Source organism: Balaenoptera musculus, chromosome 5 (genome assembly GCF_009873245.2).
Source record: "Balaenoptera musculus isolate JJ_BM4_2016_0621 chromosome 5, mBalMus1.pri.v3, whole genome shotgun sequence".
Taxonomy (NCBI): Eukaryota; Metazoa; Chordata; class Mammalia; order Artiodactyla; family Balaenopteridae; genus Balaenoptera; species Balaenoptera musculus.
Window position 1 is genome coordinate 48,332,092 of NC_045789.1, and position 14,902 is coordinate 48,346,993.

General features: G+C 39.9%; 1 protein-coding gene and 1 non-coding gene across 2 annotated transcripts; both read left to right on the forward strand.

Annotated features, from left to right (window-relative positions):
* The first annotated feature begins 11,484 nt into the window (after positions 1-11,484).
* On the forward strand, positions 11,485-13,836 carry CXCL10 (C-X-C motif chemokine ligand 10). Its single transcript, XM_036853301.1, has 4 exons — positions 11,485-11,605; positions 12,120-12,246; positions 12,477-12,566; positions 13,010-13,836. Exons 1-4 carry the CDS (start codon positions 11,545-11,547, stop codon positions 13,041-13,043), a joined length of 312 nt encoding a protein of 103 aa, XP_036709196.1. The 5' UTR covers positions 11,485-11,544; the 3' UTR covers positions 13,044-13,836.
* Positions 13,837-14,340: 504 nt separating this feature from the next.
* Positions 14,341-14,413, forward strand: TRNAW-CCA. Its single transcript has one exon. It is a non-coding gene; the product is annotated as a tRNA-Trp (tRNA).
* The last annotated feature ends 489 nt before the right edge of the window (positions 14,414-14,902 follow it).

Genomic DNA, 14,902 nt, shown 5'->3' on the forward strand with positions numbered 1-14,902 from the left:
AATGCATATTTGAAAATAAGAAAACTGAAGCATAGATAGACCTAACAGTTTGTCCAAGACCATAGAGCAAATGAGACACAAAACTATATACTGTTATCTGTAGATTCCCAGCCCATCTCATCATGCCATCAAGTGTGAGAAAAGCAAAACGCTGCATGGTCTGAATATGCATACAAACAGAAGCTATTCTCAGGCTTTCCCAAGCATGATGATGTTAAGTATACATCACCAACTTTGCCCTGGTTGTGAATTATGAGACACATCGGTAACTAACAAGCATGTAGCCAGTATTACCAGACACTTAGCTAAGAGAATCTTTTTGCAACTCAGTCAAAACTATGAAAAGCAAAGCTTTGCCCTCCTCTCCCAGACTTTCCAAGGTGTACTGTAAATCAGCTGAGGGGATTCCCAGTATACAGAAATCATTGAACTCCTCCTGTTCGCTTTTTAGGAAATTTCTTCTAAGCACATTAGTTTCTCGGAAAAGCTTTTTTTTCTGGGTCTGTAACAAGTCTGTTAGGGCAGACTGTTTCTTTTGGCCTGATGCCACAGTTAGAGTCTTAAACCAACAGCAAATGGAACTGAAACTAAAGATGGACCATTTCCTTAATTCTTGTTTTCTTTCAAAACTAGACTCCGATCAGTGAACACTAAAAAGTGAATATGGCCTTCCCTGGTGGCGCAGTGGTTAAGAATCCACCTGCCAATGCAGGGAACACGGGTTCCAGCCCTGGTCCTGGAAGATCCCACATGCAGCGGAGCAACTAAGCCCGTACGCCACAACTACTGAGCCTGCACTCTAGAGCCCATGAGCCACAACTACTGAAGCCCGTGTGCCACAACTACTGAAGCCTGCGTGCCTAGAGCCTGAGCTCTGCAACAAGAGAAGCCACCACGATGAGAAGCCGGTGCACCACAACGAAGAGTAGCCCCCGCTCACCGCAACTAGAGAAAGCCCGCGTGCAGCAACTAAGACCCAGCGCAGCCAAAAATAAATAAATAAATAAATAAATTTTTTAAAAAGTGAATATATCAAAAGCCTGGCAAAAATTAAAATATAAATTTTAAAAGAGTTGTAATTTAGATTTTTATTCAGGTAAGGTTGGCTGTGGATATAACAAGTAATAGTTGGCTTCCTATTGTCTCTAAAGTTTGATTTTTTTCTGAATTCTTCTCCACATTGATCACACTTATAAGGTTTCTCTCCGGAGCGGATCCCTATTCAAAATAAGAGGAGAATGGTCCTTTGTTTTGATTCTGTTTTCACCAGAAAACAATCTGATAACTAATTCAACTTCCCAGGTACTCTTGTTACTGGAGAAGTGTGACTTGGTTATCAGACCCAATCATTCCAGTCACTGGAAGGTCCTCGTTATAAATGAATAAACTGGGACTTCCCTGGCAGTCCAGTGGTTAAGACTTCGCTTTCTGATGCAGGGGGTGCGGGTTCAACCCCTGGTCGGGGAGCTAAGATGCCACATGCCTCATGGCCAAAAAACCAAAACATAAAACAGAAGCAATATTGTAACAAATTCAATAAAGACTTTAAAATGGTCCATATTAAAAAAAAATGAATAAACTGTCTTTTTAATTTGCATCTTAGATTCTTGTAGATTTGGTTAGCAGAATTAACTCTTTGAGAACATGTTTACCCTGGGTGATTAGAATGTCATATTTTACATCTTCATGCTTATCCCTTAACTGTTTAGTGTAGTTATAGCTGCTTTTACAATTTTTTTTGTCTTTTCATCTACATACTGGCTTATTTAAGTAATCTTAAATCCTTCCTATATATTTGCCTTTCTTTTTTTTTTTAAACATTTTTTAAAAATTTATTTTATTTATGTATTTTTGGCTGCACTGGATCTTCGCTGCTGTGCACAGGCCCTCTCCAGCTGCGGCGAGCAGAAGCCACTCCCCATTGCGGCCCGCAGGCCTCTCACTGCGGTGGCCCCCCCCTGCTGCGGAGCACCAGCTCCAGGCACACGGGCTCAGTAGTTGTGGCTTGCGGGCTCTAGAGCGCAGGCTCAGTAGTTGTGGCGCAGGGGCTTAGTTGCTCCGCGGAACGTGGGATCTTCCCGGGCCAGGGCTCGAACCCATGTCCCCTGCATTGGCAGGCGGATTCTTAACCACTGAGCTACCAGGGAAGCCCTATATTTGCCTTTCTTATTGGCATTCTCTCTTTCCCTTAGATTCTACTTCTTTTCCATTTAGAGAAAACCCTTCAACATTTCTTGTAGGGTATGTTTTAGTATTGATGAATTCTTTCAGTTTCTGCTTGTCTGAGAAGTTTTTTTATTTCTCCTTCTATCCTAAATGGTACTCTTGCTCAGTAGAGTATCCTGGGTTGCAGGTTTTCCATTTCAGCAGTTTCTGGACCTGTAAAACTGAGGACCAGATACTACAGAATCCTAACAAGGTATTACCATCCCTATGAGACTGTGCCAATCTGCCTGACTGGTTGGCTGGCATCGCTGGATACCATTTTTGGTGACACTTCTCTAATTGCATATGCTTTCCCTTCCTGGCCACTTGTCTTAAGTACAATCCATACTTTAAGGTTCATCTGAGCACTCCTGGTCTTAATGAATATAATCTCCTATGAACCGCCATATTATTTATTGTCTACACCACTCATTTGTCACTGATCACACAGTTTCTTCTGTTGATATTTATTGTTTCATATTTGTTGGTCTTTCCAATTAGAATGCAAGTCCCATCAAGGACAATGGATCTTATCCCTCCCAGTATCCCCTGAGATTAGCTTGGTTCCCTACACAAAAAGTACAGACACAATAATGAGAACAAGTACAACCCTCCTCATTCTTCTGCTTCCAAAACCACCCACAAATATATATGCAATATGCACTGAAGAGACTTGCATTCCTTCATTCAATCAATGCATAATTGCAGAGAACCTCCAATGAATAATTTAAAAGTTTTTAGGTGTACCACCCTGTATATATTTACCCCATAGTCCTAGGAATAAAGATTTTGACCTATGGCTAGCTGAGAATACCTATATTGACTCTACCTATCTGAATCTATGCTAACTTCCAGAGAAACTGTAGTTTTCTTAGGTTAAACTTGGTTCCTAAAGCTAGAGGAAACAGTAATACCCATGTCCTAATGTAAAAATGTGATGAGTCAATGGAAATTCTTTTTGAAGATGTATAACTCTTATCTGTGCCGTTGCTTGAAGTCTGGAAAAATTTATACATCTATCCATCCATCCAATATTTACTGAATACCTTCCATGTGCCCGGTGATGCTCTAGTTCCTGGGGATAAGCTCTGAATAAGACCGATAAGGTCCCTGCTCTTTGGGGGCTTATACTTGAATGTGAAGAAATAGACATTAAAAAAATAAAAAGTAAACTAAGCAAATATCAGAGAGTGAGAAATGCCAGAGAACTAAAATAAGGTCATGGCTGCTCTAGATTATTTGGCAAGAGAAAGTACTATAATATTTAGCTAAAATCCAAACATCCAGAAGGAACCACCAACACAAAGAACAGGGGGAAAAGCATTCCAGATACAGAAAATCGCTAGTATAAAGGCCTCTGTGACTGCAGTATAGTGGTTGAGAGGGAACAGTGTGAGATGAAGCTGGAGAAATCAGTAGCAGCCAGATCATAGAGGACTTAGTAAAACAGCATACAAAATTGGATTTAATTCTAAATATAACTGTAAGTTATTGGAGGGTCTTAAGCAGAGGAGTGACATGATGACTTACGGGTTTTTAAATTTTATATTGGAGCATAGCTGATTAACAATGTTGGTTAGTTTATGGGGCTTCCCTGGTGGTGCAGTGGTTGAGAATCTGCCTGCCAATGCAGAGGACATGGGTTCGAGCCCTGGTCTGGGAAGATCCCACATGCCACGGAGCAATTAGGCCCGTGAGCCACAACTACTGAGCCTGCACGTCTGGAGCCTGTGCTCCGCAACAAGAGAGGCCGCGACAGTGAGAGGCCCGCGCACCGCGATGAAGAGTGGCCCCCACTTGCTGCAACTAGAGAAAGCCCTCGCACAGAAACGAAGACCCAACACAGCCATAAATAAATAAATAAATTTTAAAAACTATTTTTTTAAAAAAACAAACAATGTTGGTTAGTTTCAGGTGCACAGCAAAGTGATTCAGTTATACATATACACGTATCTACTCTTTTTCAAATTCTTTTCCCATTTAGATTATTACAGAACATTGAGCCCCATTCCCTGTGCTATACAGTAGGTCCTTGTTGGTTATCTATTTTAAAAACTGCAGTGTGGAGACGTCCCTGGCAGTCCAGTGGTTAAGACTCCCACACATCCACTGCAGAGGACACAGGTTTGATCTCTGGTCAGGGAACTAAGATTCTGCATGCTGCGTGGGTGTGGCCAAAAACAAATAACTAAATGTGTGTGTGTGTATATATACATATATATATATATATGGCAGTGTGTACATGTCAATCCCGAACTCCGAATCTATCCCTTCCCCACAACCCTTCCCCCCTGGTAACCATAAGTTCGTTCTCTAAGTCTGTGAGTCTGTTTCTGTTTGGTAAAAAAATTCATGCACATCTTTTTTTTTTTTAGATTCCCCATATAAGCGATAGCATATATTTGTCTTTCTCTGTCTGATGTACATCACTTACTATGATTATCTCCAGGTCCACCCACATTGCTGCAAATAGCATTATTTCATTCTTTTTTATGGCTGAGTAATATTCCATTGTATATATGCACCACATCTTTTTTTTTTTTATTGGAGCATAGTTGCTTTACAATGTTGTGTTAGTTTCTGCTATACAGCAAAGTGAATCAGCTTTATGTATACATATATCCCCTCTTTTCTGGATTTCCTTCCCCTTTACGTCACCACAGAGCACTGAGTAGAGTTCCCTGTGCTATACAATCGGTTCTCATTAGTTATCTATTTTATACGTAGTAGTGTATATATGTCAATCCCAATCTCCCAATCCATACCACCTCCCCCTTCCTGCCCCTTGTTATCCACACGTTTGTTCTCTCTGTTTTTGTCTCTATCTCTGCTTTGCAAATAAGTTCATCTATACCATGTTTCCAGATTCCACATATATGCGTTAATATACGATATTTGTTTTTCTCTTTCTGACTTACTTCACTCTGTATGGCAGTCTCTAGGTCCATCCACATCTCTGCAGATGGCATAATTTCATTCCTTTTTATGGCTGAGTAATATTCCACTGTATATATGCACCACATCTTCTTTATCCGTTCCTCTGTTGATGAGCATTTAGGTTGCTTCCATGTCCTGGCTATTGTAAATAGTGCTGCAGTGAACACTGGGGTGCATGTATCTTTTTGAATTATGGTTTTCTCAGGATATATGCCCAGGAGTGGGATTGCTGGATCACATGGTAGTTCTATTTTTAGTTTTTTAAGGAAATTCCATACTGTTTTCCACAGTGGCTGTATCAATTTACATTCCCACCAACAGTGCAAGAGGGTTCCCCTTTCTCCACACCCTCTCCAGCGTTTATTGCTTGCAGATTTTTTGATGATGGCCATTCTGACTGGTGTGAAGTATTACCTCATTATTGTTTTGATCTGCATTTCTCTAATAATTAGTGATGTTGAGCATCTTTTCATGTGTTTGTTGGCCATCTGTATGTCTTCTTTGGAGAAATGTCTGTTTAGGTCTTCTGCCCATTTTTCTGATTGGGTTGTTTGTTTTTCTGATATTGAGCTGCGTGAGCTGTTTGCATATTTTGGAGATTAATCCCTTGTCAGTTGCTTCGTTTGCAAATATTTTCTCCCATTCTGAGGGTTGTCTTTTCGTCTTGTTTATGGTTTCCTTTGCTGTGCAAAAGCTTTTAAGTTTAATTGGTCCCATTTGTTTATTTTTGTTTTTATTTTCATTACTCTAGGAGGTGGGTCAAAAAAGATCTTGCTGCGATTTATGTCAAAGAGTGTTTTTCCTATGTTTTCCTCTAAGAGTTTTATAGTGTCTGGATTTACATTCAGGTCTTTAACCCATTTTGAGTTTATTTTTGGGTATGTTGTTACAGAGTGTTCTAATTTCATTCTTTTACATGTAGCTGTCCAGTTTTCCCAGCACCACTTATTGAAGAGACTGTCTTTTCTCCATTGTATATTCTTGCCCCCTTTGTCATAGACTAAATGACCATAGGTGCAAGGGTTTATCTCTGTGCTTTCTATCCTATACCATTGATCTATATGTCTGTTTTTGTGCCAGTACCATACTGTCTTGATTACTGTAGCTTTGTAGTATAGTCTGAAGTCAGGAAGCCTGATTCCTCCAGCTCCATTTTTCTTTCTCAAGTTTGCTTTGGCTATTCAGGATCTTTTGTGTCTCCATACAAATTCTAAGATTTTTTTGCTCTAGTTCTGTGAAAAATGCCATTGGTAATTTGATAGGGATTGCACTGAATCTGTAGATTGCCTTGGGTGGTACAGTCATTTTGACAATATTGGTTCTTCCAATCCAAGAACATGGTATATCTTTCCATCTGTTCGTGTCACCTTCAATTTCTTTCATCAGTGTTTTATAGTTTTCAGAGTATAGGTCGTTTATCTCCTTAGGTAGGTTTATTTCTAGGTATTTTATTCTTTTTGTTGCAATGGTAAATGGGATTGTTTCTTTAATTTCTCTTTCTGATCTTTCCTTGTTAGTGTATAGAAATGCCACAGATTTCTATGCATTAATTTTGTATCCTGCAACTTTACTAAATTCATTGCTGAGCTCTAGTAGTTTTCTGGTAGCATCCTTAGGACTTTCTATGTATAGTATCATGTCATCTGCAAACAGTGACAGTTTTACTTCTTTTCCAATTTGGATTCCTTTTTTTTTTTTCTTGTCTGACTGGCCAGGCCCTGTCATATGCAGAAGCTGCTGGCTGCTGTTTAGCAGGGCCTGGTCACAAGGCAGCTGGCTGCAGAACCCTGTCCCAGCTCTAGCAATGGGTCACTGGTAGGCAGAGTCAGATCCCAAAGACTGACTGTTGCCCACCCACTGGCAGATGAAGCCAGGTCCTGGGGTTAGTGCCAGACTACTGACAGGCAGAGCTGGTTCCTGGAGTCTGGCTGCAGGGCCCAGGGATCCCAGAGCTCCTTTCAGATCATTGGTTGGGGGCCCAGTTTCTGACACAGTTGGGGGTCCAGGGTATCCTGAAGCTTGTGTTGGCCTGCTAGTGGACAGAGCCAGGACCCAGCTGTCAGGGTAGGATCTGGCCTGCTGTGGACAGGCTGGGTCTATAGGCTTTGGGATTGTAGTTTTCTTGTGTCTGGTGTCTGTTCCTTGGTTGGTGAGCCTTGTCTAGAGGTTAGTGCAGGTTTACTGGAGGGAAGGGCCAGTGCCTGACCACTGCTGGGTAAAGCTGGGTCTTGGCCCTCTGGTGGGCAGGGCCATGTCTAGAGGCATGTCTAAAGGTGGCTGTGGACTTAGAAAGTCCTTAGGCAGCCTGTCTGCTGATGGTTAGGACTCTCCAAGACCAGAGGGTAGGTCTGGCCCAGGCTCCTATCAAATTACTGCTTTTTCCCTAGGTCCCAGTGCACATGAGATTTTGTGTGCACCCTTTAAGAGTAAACTCTCTATTTTCCCCAGTCCTGTGGGGCTCCTGAAATTAAGACCCACCGGCCTTCAATGCCAAATGCTCTAGCAGTTTGTCTTCCTGGTGCAAGACCCCCAGGCTGGGGAGCCTGACGTGGAGCTCAGAACTCTCACTTGTATGGGAGAACTTCTGCAATATAATTATTCTCCAGTTTGTGGGTTGCACTCCAAGGGGTATGGGATTTTATTTTATCGTAAGTCCGCCCCTCCTACTCATCTCATTGTGGTCCCTTCTTTATATCTTTGTTGTATAAGATCTTTTCTGGTAGGTTCCAGTCTTTTTCATCGATGGTTGTTTTGCAGATAGTTGTGATTTTAGTGTGCTCATGAAAGGAGGTGAGCTCAGGGTCTTTCTACTCTGCCATATTGGTCACTCTCCAGAAAATGGATTTTTAAGAAGTTTGATCCAACTGTACAGTTTTTACAAGAGGCAAAATTTATATTCACTGACATAAACTGGTTAAAAGTTAAATAACAGAAAAAGATACATCATGCTGACAGTAACCAGAAGAGAGCTGAATTAGCTATATTTAATAGACCAGACAAAAAATTGTTAGTAGAGACAAAGAAAGATAATTTATAATGATTCAGCAAGTCACAGCAGTTAAAAATAAGAACATAAAAAAAATTGGGGAGACATCTATATTTCTGATGAAAGAGAAGTTGAGTAGGCTGATGAATATAACCAAGGAATTGTCTAGTTGCAGAAATAACAAGGTGCTGAATGATTAAATCTATTTGCAGTGTTTTAAAAATTGCAATAAAACCCAACTCTTAAAGAAACAAAATTTACATATTTTAACACAATTAGAATACAAATATCAGAACTAGGAAGAAATAAATGTCTTTTTCCCCCAGTCACAAAAATCCCAGGATCACAATGTTCAATATAATCTAAAATGGGACTTCCCTGGTGGTGCAGTGGTTAAGAATCTGCTTGCCAATTCATGGGACACGGGTTCGAGTCCTGGTCCGGGAAGATTCCACATGCCGTGGAGCAACTAAGCCCCTGCGCCACAACTACTGAAGCCTGCGTGCCTAGAGCCCGTGCTCCGCAACAAGAGAAGCCACCACAATGAGAAGCCCGCGCATCACAACAAAGAGTAGCCCCCACTTGCCGCAACTAGAGAAAGCCCGCAAGCAGAAACGCAGACCCATGCAGCCAGAAATTAATTAATTAAAATAATTAATTAATTAATTAATTAAACGAATCCAACTGAACATGGACTGTTTTAGGCAAGAAAACTACCTTTTAAAAATACTATAAGTAAATAAATGTGTATCTATGTGATTGTTTACTAACACATGTGTATATCTGTATATATGTGTTTAACATATATATACTACAGCATTTTTCATTTCAGTATGAATTCAGTGCAAGATAGATACATCTTAAACCTTTTCTAGGTGTTTAATTACTGAGGCATCAAAATAACATCAAAGATGGCTTCAGCCAATTAAGATAGAATGGAAATCAGAAATCCAAATCAAGAACAATGTTCTCTCTGAGAGGCAGCATAACAAAGTTGTTGAGAAAATGGACTCTAGAGCTAGTTACTGGGTAACATGAGTCACTATTTAACGATTAAATAAGTCAATATTCATAAAGCACTTCAAACAACGCCTGGCATACAGTTAATGCTATGTAATACTTTTAAAAATCAATTAAACAAATAAGAAATATTTTCTCATTAACAACAATCCACTAGCAGGCATCTACCTCAACTCTCCTTCTACTTTGCTATATAGACAGCATCTTAGCTGAGAACTGAGATACTAACAAAAGTAAAATTATCACCATGTACCTTTTTATTGTTTAATGTTGAACTGTTCAGTGCCTCTTCCATCCATGATGTCAGACATTTCCCCAAAAAATGTTTGGCATTTTTACTCACAGTCCTATTTTCATTCTGCACAAACAGCCATGGGAGGGCCCCTCCATGTCACTGTCTCGCACAGACCTTTCCCTCATCAGAAGAAGGCCTTTTTACTGAGTGAAAGTCTTCTTGGCTCTATCAGTCTCTGCCTCACTTCCCCTCCTTCTGAGCTTCCAGTTTCCCCACAGTTAAGTCCACTCACTGACTTACCCACTGGGAAGCTTAGCTCTACCCAGTCCCTGGAACAGACCAACCTGGGATCCAGCAATTTCCGCCTCCCCAAGCAACACCTCACTGCTCTGATGACGGATCTCCTGTACCTGAAGTTCCAAGTCTTATGTGTGTCCAGTTTGCAGATACGGGCTTTTATCTTGGCCTCTATGCCAAGCTGTAGGCCAGTATCTGCCAGGTACACTAGTCTAACCCTAGGATGGCAGACCTACCTTTCCCTGGACTATCCCTACATTGTTGCAGCCTAGCTGACTATGAAAAGACCTCCCAGATACTTTCCTAGGTTCCAAGTATCACCTGCATCTGATGCCTGCATTTAGAATAGTATTTCATTTTGTATCCCCTGTTGCCAATCACTCGCAAAGAACACAACCAGACTATATAACCCTTGGATATTGGTGAAATTCCAACACATGTTATACTACATGAGTATCACCTACTTCTTACTGATGGTGTCAGCCAAGTACTACTGAATGCTAAGATAAGAGGCCAAGTTTTGACCCTATTTGGCCCTATTTGCCCAGTTGAAACTGTGCTTATTTCAGTTATCAATGTTACCAGCTCAAAGGCTAACACTTTTTTGCCTTTGCTTTGCATGTGACATTCTCTTAGAGCTGTACCCATCTTAAATCAACCTCTCTATTTCCATTCTGTTCTCCCGTCTCTATTTATGCCCCTCTTTTAAGTTTATTTCCTCAAAAAGCATCTTTTGTTTTTTGCAATAACCCTACTATAGCTACAAATCCTTTCCTTACTCCATTCTGGATATTGTCTTACGATGTTTTCATTCAGGGATTGACTATAATACATGAAACTTGTTTAATAACATACCAGAAATCAGATATCCAAATGAGTAGTGTTTTCCCTAGAAATAATTATGTTGGAAGCTATTCACTTATTCTAATGATGTTATGAATAATCAGAGCACTTCTGGAATTCCTTGAACCTTGCCAGTTCTATATCTTTGACCTTGTCCAAGAAGACCAAACCTATTACTCTGTAATACTGATCAAACACTGCAGTGCTTGGCTAAATTACTGTTTCCAAAAATTAGATTTACCTCCAAAGGTTGAAAAATTGCTATTACTGTAGAATTTTAAAAAATTATCTAGCCTCTGAAAGTATTACCAAAATTTAAAATAAATGTTGGAAGAAAAGCATCATAGTTAGAATAAATGGATGGCAACCTTTGTATGACCTAACACAGTTATCTAACCTTGAAGATTATTCTTCCACATATAAAATAATTTCCTACCTTCTTACAGGATTACTGTAGAAATAAAACAAGGAAGTATACAACATCTCTGAAACCCATAAAAAGTGAATAAATGTAAGATATTCCTATTCATGCCTTACTGCTGCAAATTTAAATGGATTCAAAACAAATATTAAGGCTTACTCGTTTTAAAACTGTGTTTAAGACTTTAACTTGAGTTTAAGTTGACATTTGCATTTTTCAGGAGGTGCAAGATGAGAATCCAAGTTCCATTTTTTTAAAAAGTATTTATATTTGCAGTAAAGTTATGTTTTTCAAGAAATAGTTCATGATTTAGAAAGTGAAACCTAGCTCACTCTTATTGAAACAAAGGAGGTGTAGGGAAATTCCATAACTCAGAAGCCACAATAAATACAAATAATATCTTTGATTCTGCAACATGGGACTTCCCCAAGGAACAGACACAGATTTTCCCAAGTCAACTGTAATGTTATCCAATCAGAGTTAGAGAGGGAAAGTGCCTTTGCAAATAAATACTGCAACCTAGCCCGACATTTTCGGAGACACTCTTCAACTGTTCAGGCAGTCTGAGCCTACTACAGAAGAACCTTCAGTTGCAGCACCATGAACCAAAGTGTTGTTCTTATTTTCTGCCTTATCCTTCTGACTCTGAGAGGAACTCAAGGTGAGGAACATCAAGGGATATTTAATTTGTAAGATCAGAAATAGGACTGGGTATAAACTCTTTAAGTGCAGAAATAATGTATTTGCAAAAGTTTTACAGCCTGCCTTTTAAATGAAGGGTAAATGAGCAGAGATTCCTTCTGGTCAGAGTTTATAGTCAGGGAAGCAAGTGGAAAAAAAGAAAGAGAGAAGGAGGAAGGTGGGAGTGGAAGAGGAAGAGGGACAGACAGAGAAAATGTGAGGGAAGGAGGAGAAAGAGGATGAGACAGGTATCTCCTTAGTTAACTTAAGTAACTGTATGACCTGGGCTCAAGGGTATGATCTTACAATCAACAAGTTGCAATTCCATTCTTTCAGAGAATCAACTAATTAATCATACATAGCTGTATGATCACAGATTGACTATGTGATTACACAGAGGTACAGGTTCAGCTAAGTACTACCCAATCCACATTAAATGCCTAAAATGAAAACTGCGCTAACGTCGTCTGCTGTACCTGTCTCTTTTCCTGCAGAAATACCTCTCTCTAGGACTACACGCTGTACGTGCATCAAGATCAGTGATCGACCTGTTAATCCAAGGTCCTTAGAAAAACTTGAAGTGATTCCTGCAAGTCAATCTTGCCCACGTGTTGAGATCATGTGAGTAAAATCCCACCTAATGATTACTTCCCGGGTTGTAATCATACAATTAAATACATGATGATGATTACAAAAATCAGTAAGGGGTTTGTGATGATTCTAAGACTTCTGTACAGCAAAGGGAAACATCTAAAGTGAAACCTAAATGTCTGACTTTAAAACTGTATATTCCATCTGTTTTATTGGCCTAATATTGTTTTAAATATTTTCACTCCTGTTTACTTCTATAGTGCCACAATGAAAAAGAACGGGGAGAAAAGATGTCTTAATCCAGAGTCTAAGACCATCAAGAATTTACTGAAAGCAATTAGCAAGAACAGGTAGGTTTGCTATTGCTTGCAGAAGGACTGCTCTTTAAGAAATGTCGATCTTGGGAAGTTAGAAATATCTGCATAAGGCATTCCTGTGGAATTCTTGGCTTAAAACGGTGTTACCACCATGCTTCCACTACCTCCGTCTATTTATATACTGAGGTGTCATCTTGTGTGGTAACAACAGTTACCCTGATTACTGTCTAGAAGTGTCAATAGGTCACTTTAACCTTAAAGCAGAGCTATAACTATCCAAGCAAAGATGCCAAATTTCCCCCAAGCTTTTCCTGGCCTTAAAAAAGCATCCCGTGTAACCCACAATCATTGCGTAGCAGCAGGAAAGCTCACCACACACTTCACCTGAAGACTTAGGATTATCTATGAATTCAGATGTTCCAAGCAGGATTCAGACTGAAGTCAGAGTCATTTACACTCTCCTTCTCTTCTTACAGGTCCAGAAGATCTCAAACACAGAAAGAGGCATAATCACTGCACTACCGATAAGGATGGACCACAGAGAAGCTACCTCTGCTGTCACTTCCCTACACACAGTATATGTCAAGCCTAATTGTCCGCGGATTGCAGTTCTCCTAAAAGGTGACCAACCACAGTCACCAAATTAGCTGCTACTGCTCCTGCAGGGTGGTGGATGGCTCATCGTCCTGAGCTGTTTGGTAGTAACTCTGCCCTGGCACTATACTATAAGCTACGCTGAGGCGCGACATTCTTAATGAGTGTGCCAAGCCCTAGCCCTGCTACTGACAGCTTCCTCACCTTTTCTATCTTCTAAAGGGAGTTATGAAGGGGTCTTCCCCCTCTGGGCTTATCAGGGATCTTAGAATCTCAAATAACTAAAAGGTATTCAAAGCAATAATACAATCTGCCTTTTAAAGAAAGATCTTTACTCCATGGGCTTCTACTGCCATCCCTCCAAGGGGCCCATATTCTTCCGGGTGTTATATACATAATTCCAAATACACAGAAGCAGCTAGAAATATCTGGAAATGTATGTGAAAATAGTATTATTTAGTCAAAGACTACACAAAGTAGAATTCTTAGATGTATATGTTTCTTATATTGTTTTCAGTGTCTATATAATAACTTGTGCAATTAAGTACTGCAATGGGAGAAATTTTAAAATTTAGATACATGTTCTGCATGTTATGTAAGACAAATATGCTGAATGCTTTTCAAAATAAAAGTAATGTTCTCTCTTAGAAATATTAAGAAAGATTATTTAACTGTTTAGAGACCAAAACATAATAAAGTAATTATAACTAAGATGAAGTGTCTGGTGGGTCATTTGGGACATTTATTTCCTAAAAAGCTTAGATTGGAGAATCCATAGCCTAGAGAAGAAGTAAGGATGGGTAGAGGACAAATGAGTTTGAGAATTACCATATTCCTTCCAACTATATTCTCCTGGAAGGCCCATCATACAGGAGTCCTCCAGCACTTCTGTGGCATAACAGAGCTTGGCCTGAGCTTCAGATCCTTAGAGCCAACTTTCTATGAGACATTTGCAACTCAACATCCCACGGAAACACCAAACTCCAAAATGTCTTAAATTAATTCCTCTCTCCCCCAGATCTATTTCTCCTCCTCTATTCTATATCCTACTTTAATAGCACCATCAGCCATTCAGTTCCCCAAACGAGAATTCTGGGAGTAATTCTACACTCCTTCTTCTCCCTTGCCTCCCATATCCAATTTGTCATCAAGAAGGTATTTGCAATGCATTTAGTTGGTAAATTATTAGTATCTAAAACATACAGAGGGGACTTCCCTGGTGGTCCAGCGGTTAAGACGCCATGCTTCCAATGCAGGGGGCCCAGGTTCAATCCCTGGTCAGGGAAGTAGATCCCACATGCCACAACTAAAAGATCCCACACGAGGCAACTAATACCCAGTGCAGCCAAAATAAATAAATAAAATATTTTTTAAAAAATAAAACATATAGAGAACTCCTATGAATAAAAAAGGAAAAGATAGCTAGCTGAAAAACAGGAAACAAATGAATAGGAATTTCACAAAAGAAGAAAACACAAGCCCTTAACATATGAAAAGATGCTCAATTTCATTAGTAATCAGGGACATGTACTTGCTCTTTTTTTTTTTTAACGTTTTTATTGGAGTATAATTGCTTTACAATGGTGTGTTAGTTTCTGCTTTATAACGAAGTGAATCAGTTATACGTATACATATATCCCCATATCTCTTCCCTCTTGCATCTCCCTCCCTCCCACCCTCCCTATCCCACCCTTCTAGCTGGTCACAAAGCACGGAGCTGATCTCCCTGTGCTATGTGACTGCTTCCCACTAGTTATCTATTTCACATTTGGTAG

What these genes read in the sequence shown, in the direction of transcription:
- CXCL10 (XM_036853301.1), top strand. Translation starts at nt 11,545, where the DNA reads ATGAACCAAAGTGTTGTTCTTATTTTCTGCCTTATCCTTCTGACTCTG. An exon ending in TGCCCACGTGTTGAGATCAT is followed by an intron (nt 12,247 to 12,476) that starts GTGAGTAAAATC and finishes TTACTTCTATAG; the next exon opens with TGCCACAATGAAAAAGAACG. An exon ending in AAAGCAATTAGCAAGAACAG is followed by an intron (nt 12,567 to 13,009) that starts GTAGGTTTGCTA and finishes CTCTTCTTACAG; the next exon opens with GTCCAGAAGATCTCAAACAC.